The 8,375-nt window shown below is 39.3% G+C and overlaps 1 protein-coding gene across 1 annotated transcript; it reads right to left on the bottom strand.

The window, feature by feature from the left end:
* Positions 1-1,821: 1,821 nt before the first annotated feature.
* Positions 1,822-8,127, bottom strand: LOC116689334 (eukaryotic translation initiation factor 4E-binding protein 1). Its single transcript, XM_032515874.1, has 3 exons — positions 7,672-8,127; positions 6,064-6,252; positions 1,822-2,470 (listed from the first exon to the last, which is right to left on the bottom strand). Exons 1-3 carry the CDS (start codon positions 7,805-7,807, stop codon positions 2,439-2,441), a joined length of 357 nt encoding a protein of 118 aa, XP_032371765.1. The 5' UTR covers positions 7,808-8,127; the 3' UTR covers positions 1,822-2,438.
* Positions 8,128-8,375: the final 248 nt, after the last annotated feature.

Genomic DNA, 8,375 nt, shown 5'->3' with positions numbered 1-8,375 from the left:
TTGTAGTGATTTCTCTTAAATCTCTCAGCAGGAGCTATTATACAGAATGAAACATGCTAACAAAAAGCACTTCAGAGGCTCAACCTGCTTGTAGATACTCATTTACATCTTAATCCCACTTGTCCTCTGATTTGTGACCAGCTAACATTTTAGTGTATTTGCCTTCCTCACCTCAAATCCACATCTTTAGGCCTATTACACCACACATGTCATCAGAGGTCATTAGTGCCCTTTCTGGCCAGGCTTCTTTTGTTGATTGTGCTCAAACAGGCAGGCCGAGTGTAACAACACAAAAAGTAGATTGAAGGATGGGTCAATGGGGGAGAGGAAAGCAGTAGCACTTGTTTATTTTGGAGAGGGGGCGGGGTAGCCAGGAAGCAGAGGTGACAAGGGGAGACAGACCCAAAAAGCAATGAGGGAATGGAAAGAGTCAACGTCTGGATGCTGAAGCTACTGTGGAGGGAGGACAGGGTGGACTGGAACTGATCAGCTGAAACTGTTCAATCCACACTTTCAACCAGGACAAGACCAGACAAGACTACTTCTCTCACATCTTGCCGTTTTATTCACTTGATCTATTGTCTTACAATGAGACAAAAGATCAAGTGATGATGCCAGAGAGCTGCAGGCTTCACAAGTGGTTATGTGTGCTTATTTATGCTCAATTAAACAACAGTAAAGCATCCAATCTGTGTTTTAATAAGTTAAACAATAACCATATTCAGCGCAAACCATTTCCTATAATGAAGCTGATGTGGAACTTTGACACTTTCACAAGTGTCCAGAAAACACATCACACAAGTAGTGGGAGCTTGATGTCATCACCTCCAAATCATGTGTCAGTTCTCACACATGTATTCCATCCTCAACAAGCTTTTATGTCTAAAACACCCTGGTGGTCGGGCAATTACTCTCTTACTTTACCAGGAATGATTACTAATTAAAACTGATGTAATGGGCCCTGTCAAAAACCTTTATTCCTCAAACTTGTGCTACTTCTTAGTAGCAGTGTTCAAATTAGTGGATCAACAGTCTTCCTTTCTGCTACAAAACGTCCTGTTTTGCATTTACTGAACAGACCAATGAACAGATACTTCTGACATGACATCTGTGTATAGTTTATAGTCCAATTCCATCGGATCTGGACATCTTTTGCAAAACCTTGAGACGCAACAGAGGCCCAGCGGCCAAGCAATGCTGAATACTTCAGTGCAATAATGCCAATGTTGTGCTGGGTCATCAGTATTTAGAAGCATTTATATAATATACTAATCAAAAGGGAAAGCCTGGTCAGCCACTCCAGAATGAACCTATAGCAACATTTGGGCCAGCAACAGTGGAATGGAAATGCTGGATGACCCCATCAGGGGTCTCTTAGGAAGGAGGGAGTTTCTCCCAGCTATGTACAGTTGTTTATTGACCTCTCTTTATACAGTCCACTGACTGAGGTTATCAGTTGCCTGTGAGCTCCTTAAGGAATTCCTCTGATACGACTGTGCCGAATCAGGGGAGCACAGGAAATGTAACATGTAACAGTCGAGATTCAGCATCATTTCAAATTGTATATTCGCTTTTCACTTACTTTAAATATGCAAACTGCTAAAAAGTCAGTTGTGGTCATCAAATCTTTACATTGCAGATATAACGATCAGCTTTTTGCTCTGTCGGTTGAGAAAGAGAAATGTGTATTCAGACCAGTGAACCGATGAACATATTACCCTGATTATTATAAAAATAAAATTCACTGACAGGATGACGGGAACAGGACTTTCTAAGAACACACAATCAATGCATAGTATAGAAAACATGACAAAACGAGTGTTTGTTTAAATGGTGTTTGCTTTAATGCTTTGTCGTCCTACAAACCATGTGAAAACCTGTCTTAAAAATGTCATCAACACAAATAAGTTTTACATTCCCTCTATGACACTTTTTTTAAGCGCACGTTTGACAAATTATACTGTATCTAACGTTTCAAGGCAATATCTGAACAGAGGAGTCAGGAACTGTGTGGAAATAAAGCACATCAAGTTATAAACCCTTTTGGAATGGTTTAAATTCAGCAAATTTCATTTTCCCTATTGATCTTAATTTTCCTGAACTTATATATGAACCAGTTCATAGGGATGAGGCTTTGTTGGTGTTAGGTACTTCTCAAGGTTGATTTGTAGCCACTAGAGGAAGGCACACCTTGTCATACATAAATCAGGTTTAAGCCTTGAAGATGACAGAAAAAGTTTCATTACAGATTTGTTCTTGGCAAAACAAGCAAACGATGCTGATAAAGACAGACTTTAAAACACTAAGACACCGGAGACACTGAAGGCAAACCTCCGTCTTCATGGAATGGATGATGGGAAATAAGAAGGAGTTCCTGTGCCGCTCTTCACAGCATCTTGTTGGTAAGTCTGACATCTTAACACTCGTTCCAGGTCCTCCTAGACGTCCATTTCAAACTGTGAGTCATCACCTTGACAAAAAAAAAGACATATTGCATTAACTAAACAGAATCAACACAGTTGGATATCATATTTAACTCAAAGTAATATTTCAGGAAGACTGGATGACTTCTATAACTAGCTGGTAAAATATTGTCAAAAACATCTGGCAGTGACCAGAGCAAGGGTTCACCGCAGGGGTGTGTGTGTGTGTGTGTGTGTGTTTATCTGATGAGCAGGTGGCACCTTGTATGGGCAGCCTCGGCCACAGTGTGTGAATATGTGTAAACGGTAAATGGTTCTTGTACTATGTAAAAGTGCTTTGAGTAGTTGTTGAGAATAGAAAAGCGCTATATATAAGAACAGTCCCTTAATATTTACATTTAATTTGACACGGTACTCAAATGAAACTATTTTAACACAGTTGTCTAACTTAAATGCCTTCAAATACGTTTCTATCTTTTGATAACAACTCAAATACATATGAATACATTTTAAATGGCGGACTGCAACTTCTAGTATAAGTACACAGTCAGTCCATTTAAGAATAAAAAAAGCCACAAATGAATAGGAAATGATATCAGGAAACATATCAGGCCTTAGCTGGGTTCCAGACTTCTGAGTCGCTGCCCAGGTCTTACATGTTTTTCAGGTATTAAATTAGGTCTGGTGGTGTGCTCTTTGATTGTCGTTTCCCCACTTGGAGAAACAACCAATCAATTAGAGCTTTGTAGGTGGAGTTCAGAATGGAGAAGTCATCTTCTTCTGCCATCAGCAGAAAAGATTGCGAAAGGAAAAACTGCCAAGAAAATGTTGACAAGCGTAGATGTGGCTGATGCAGCTGTTCTGGTTGCTGCAAGACAACTTCTGGAAGTAACAACTCTAAAATCGACATGTTTAAAATGTTAACTGCTCCATGCAACTTCTGCTTTTGTGTTAACTAAAAATGATGTTGACACCTCACCAGCTACTGATTAGTTGAGGCGAAATTATGAATCCCTCCTAAACAGAAATCAGCTCACAGGGACTCAATCTCAGGCTGATAAAGTGAAATGAAATGGCGAGATTGATCTCCTTGAATCTTGTTGAAACCTCAAACTGGCTTCTATCACCCAAGACAGACAATAGCAGCTATGTGAAAACCGTTTTATGATCTGATATTTAAAAAAAAAAATCAAGGATCCATTAGGGCTGTAGTTTTCAGTGGCTACATTAATTTACATTTGAATCCAGCCCTGAATCCTTCACTCCAAAAGCAAGGGCCACCCTGTGATGTTTGTCTGAGGGTGAACCTAGATATAAAACAACAGATGTGAATGTAATTCTGACTTGCCATTCCAGGATGGAACCATATGGCGGCCATCTTACCTGGGCTAAGTTTTACAATTGCTTCAATTGGAACCTATGGGGAAAGAGGCTCATGTTGTCTTTATAATCCTTATATTTTTTTTTAACCAATATAATCGACACTGTTTTTTTTTTTAATTCAAAGTAATGATTGTAAGACAACTCTGGCCTGTCTACAAGATTTTGGTAGAATTTTGATTATCATAGCTCCAAGAGTACAAATGTATGTGTTCAATCATGCAGATAATCTAATCATTTTGCATTTATATTGCAGACAATCATTTTATTTTTTTAAATTGCTGCCTGAGCTTAATCTGTAATCACTTCTTTGCTATTCTGAATGGCTAATAAACATTAAGCAATATCTTTTATCCTAAATAGATTCAGTACTAATGTTGTAGGCAGGTAAATACAACCAGACACACAAGAAACAAAACAAATTAAAAAGTACTTACTGTAATATATTAGTATATTTATTATTATTATTATAAATTATAAAAATATATATAACTAATTCATAAGACCACATTAATTTCCCATAAACCTGTCACAGGAAGTGACAGGGTCCTTGTTTGGATGAGAGGATGAACAGTCTTCTAACTGTAAGTGAACAGTTGTTTTTGTCGATAGCGTTGTGTTCAAGAAGGCCAACTCCTGATGGACTCGTCTCATTTTCTTGCCTTTTCGTTTGGATATAAAGTTTACGGTGATAACGTGGAGAAATCACGGGAAGTTTGACCTGTACTGCTGAGATGTTACCAGTATCTGTAATGTTTCCGATACCGCCTAAAACGCAGGTATCGGTAAGTACTGGAGTTTATGCACCAATCCCATACCACGTAATAAAGCCCTAAAGAACATTAACATTAAAGTAGTTTATTTATGTTCTTTTTCAGGTACAACTGACTGTCAAACTGGATACTAAGAGAAAGTTCTGTGGAGTTCATTGTTTGAGAGTTTAACCTGAGCCAGACCAACAACAAAAATAGAAATCATATCACATCCATACAGGGAAGTATACAGTTAGTAGTATACAGTTGTTAAAACATAATAAAATATATGACACAGGGGTCTCAGATCCGTACTCGGTATCGGCCGATATGCAAGTTCAGGTATCAGGATCGGTATTGGGAAGCAAAAAAATGGTATCGGACCATCTCTAGTACAAACTGGATTACTTTACCTGATCAAGACATGGATTAGAAGAGGATTAGGGCCACTGGTGAAAAAATTATGTGAGTTCTGACTTTATTCTCAGAATTCTGAGATTAAAGTCAGAATTCTGACTTTATTCTAAGAATCCTGACTTTATTTTCAGAATTCTGACTTTATTCTAAGAATTCTGACTTTATTCTCAGAATTCAGACTTTTTTAAAATTCTGAGATTAAACTCAGAATTCTGACTATTCTCAGAATTCTGAGAATAAAGTCAGAATTCTTCACCAGTGGCCCTAATCCTCTTCCTTAGGATTTTGTTTTATTTGCTTTACTGAAAGGAAAATCATGTTAAGGCATGAGGTGAGATAACAACAAGTGATGTTTATACATGATGACTGATTGCAGAAGGCAGCTAATTTTGGTATGTTAATGTAGATGTGGTAAACATCACGTTAAGTGCGGCCCCTCGGCTGACTGTGTGGTTGACGTTAGTGTTCCGTGTTGCTGTCATGTGGTTAACGTTATTGTTGGGTTGATTTGCATGGGAATCACTGTTTGTGTAGATTGTAACAGCTGGCTGGACCGTTCTGGAGATATTATGAAACGTGATTTAGGAGTGAAGACGAGCACTGCTCCTTGTTGTAACTCACGTTGTATGATTACACTTGATTGACACGGAATCAGCTGCTTAATTAGCGGTCAAATGTTAGGGTATTAGGATTAACTTTGTTATAACGTTAAAGTCACTGAACGTTACTTTTAGCGTAGCAATCTTTGCTTGGTCATAAATATCTATTTGATGAATGCCGTTGAGAGCTAGCACACAGCAATAACTGACTTAGAACGCAGCTGGTCCGTTGGTAGCTAAGAGTAGTTACGTAACACAAGTTATGTAGTTCGCTGACCTTTTTGTCGTTTTAGTTGAACGTGTGGGACGTGATGCCAGCCTCCTTTGTCACTTCTTTTTGGTAATGCAACAGATGCTGCACAACTGATAATTAATTTTCTTAACCATAGGTGGCAATTGTCAACATTACCCAGGTAAGATGGCAAACGGCTATCCCATTAGTTATGGCGTCAGGTCACATCTATAGTTCTATATCTATGGGTGTGAACATACCAGTGTTGCTGCTAACAGGTGCAGTGATATTGTTGTTCAGTAGTTCTCCATTATGAGCCTTCTCATCGGTGTCTTTGGAGGGAGGACTTGTCACCCCTGGAATCCTGGGCAGACCCTTTGGAGGAGTCTTGGCCACGGGAGAGCTGCGGCACCCCAGCAGGAACTTTCGGTCGTAGATGATCCTGGTACCTTTTGTGTGAAGAGGCAGAAAAAGAATAAGATGACTGCTCAGGATGATCAGAAATGGAACCCAGCCTTAGTTCAGACAGAGCACTGAGGTCACACATGCATCAGTGGATCAGTCAGCCATCATATTCAAGCAGGTGTACAGTGTAGGTGTGTGCCACATCATAGCGTTCATGATAACACCGGTATCATTTTGAATATCATGATATGATGAAATTCATATTGTGATAATGGCAATATTCCAACTGGTTGACTTTTTACATGTGCACTTTGTACCATTTATATTTTATGGAGAATCTGAATCTCAATCTAAATTATCGTGTTTAAAAACCAAAGAACTAAGAGATTTTTCTTTTCAGTTTTTACGGACTATTTCAAGGCAAATTATAACGTTTATGCTGACATTTAAAACTATAACTTTTTTTGTTGCAGTCGTATGTCCTTAAAACTAATTAAAAAATATATACATTGTTCAGTATTTTGTCATTTCATCAAAAACGTAATTATCGAAAATATACCCCAAATTAATAACATTAAAATTAAAGTATTTTTTTTAAGAGATCTGTGCCTCAACGCACAAGCATTTTTGAGGGCGGCCCCGGCCCCCTGTGGCCCGCCCATAGCGACGGGTGGGCCCCAAAATATCTTGATATTATTTTATGGCCACACCACTCACATCTAGATTAGTGTGGACACTTCTCACCATTACTCTAATAATATGCTAATGCCAGTGCTGTTTACTGCTACAGCTTCCTCCACCAGCCTAACCTCCTTTTATGTGATAAGATTTTCATGTTGTTAATGTGACTAAAGTTTATTGGTCATGCATTTGTTTACTTTCTATAATTCTATCTTCTAAAAATAGGAACCCTATTAAAAACCTTGACTCTATGACATGATGCTACCCAGGTACATTACATACTGTATAACATGTTTACCATGCAGTTTGTTAATAAAATGAAATAAAATATAACACGTTAGTGAGCGCACATTGGAAAACACCAATCACAGCTTTAGTTGTCGGTGACGTATGGCCACGACAAGCATTAAAGCACAGTAACATCGCTAACGTTCAAAGATCAGCTGATAAAACCCACAAACACGTCTCACATTTAATGAGAAAGCAGTGGTATGAGTTTATACCACCCACATGCCTAGGATCACAATTTAGTTTATTGCTTCAGATTCACCAATCTGTGCCTCCTTTCAACCACACTTGCTAGCTAGCGTTAGCAGCTAGCTTGAGCATAGCTAGCAGCTGGTTCTGCACAGTGGCGTTTTGACAGCAGCAGACCTTATGGAGTTAGCCTGAGCGTTTCCTGCACTCACTGCAGACAATACAGCGGTTTAGTTGATACGAGTATACATCACGTACGACGGTGGGTAACCGCATAAAAGTCAGTGTATGACAACAGTACGCACCACCCGGGGTCGTGCTGAACAGGGTCCCTCCGGGAGTGGTGGAGTAGTCGAGGGGCATGTGCGCCGCGTCGTTAATGGTCACCCTCCTCGTCGACGGGATGGCCTTGGCAGTGGTCTTCTGGCAGTCAGTGGACATCTTGTCTCAACTCTAATAACTAAAACTAGCTAACTAAATAGCACGAGCCAGGCAGAAAGTCTTAGTTTTACAAAACAACAAAGACACACCGCGATTGAGTTTGGCTCAACAGAATGGCTACTTTCGGATAAATAAAAATAAATACCTCTTGTTCATATGTGCAAATGATGAAATGTTGTTTCGTTACATTACAACATGCAGTCTCACACACTTGTGTACAGGTTCTTTCTTTGGAAGGACCCAGGTACACGTTCCTCTGCTTTCACTCACCCTCTTCATGCACACAAACAACACACAGACAGGCTGCAGAGACAGGCTGGGGCTGCAGGGGAAAATCCCATAGACACCAGAGCTGGACACTGTTACAAGAGTTCATTCCGCCCCCTACTGGCACATAATGCACGTGCAATGGCTGCACTAAAAAATGTAACTGATTTGTAGATCCATATCATCATATGAACATATCTGGAAGATAATCAAAGACAAATTAGGCAGTAGGATACATTCAACAGATTATGACCTTGCTAGATGAACTATCACCAGTTTAATTCTACCAATGGCAAACAAA

Source organism: Etheostoma spectabile, chromosome 5 (genome assembly GCF_008692095.1).
Source record: "Etheostoma spectabile isolate EspeVRDwgs_2016 chromosome 5, UIUC_Espe_1.0, whole genome shotgun sequence".
Classification (NCBI taxonomy): domain Eukaryota; kingdom Metazoa; phylum Chordata; class Actinopteri; order Perciformes; family Percidae; genus Etheostoma; species Etheostoma spectabile.
The sequence above is the reverse complement of the archived record's forward strand: the minus strand, read 5'-3'. Positions and strand labels throughout refer to the sequence as shown.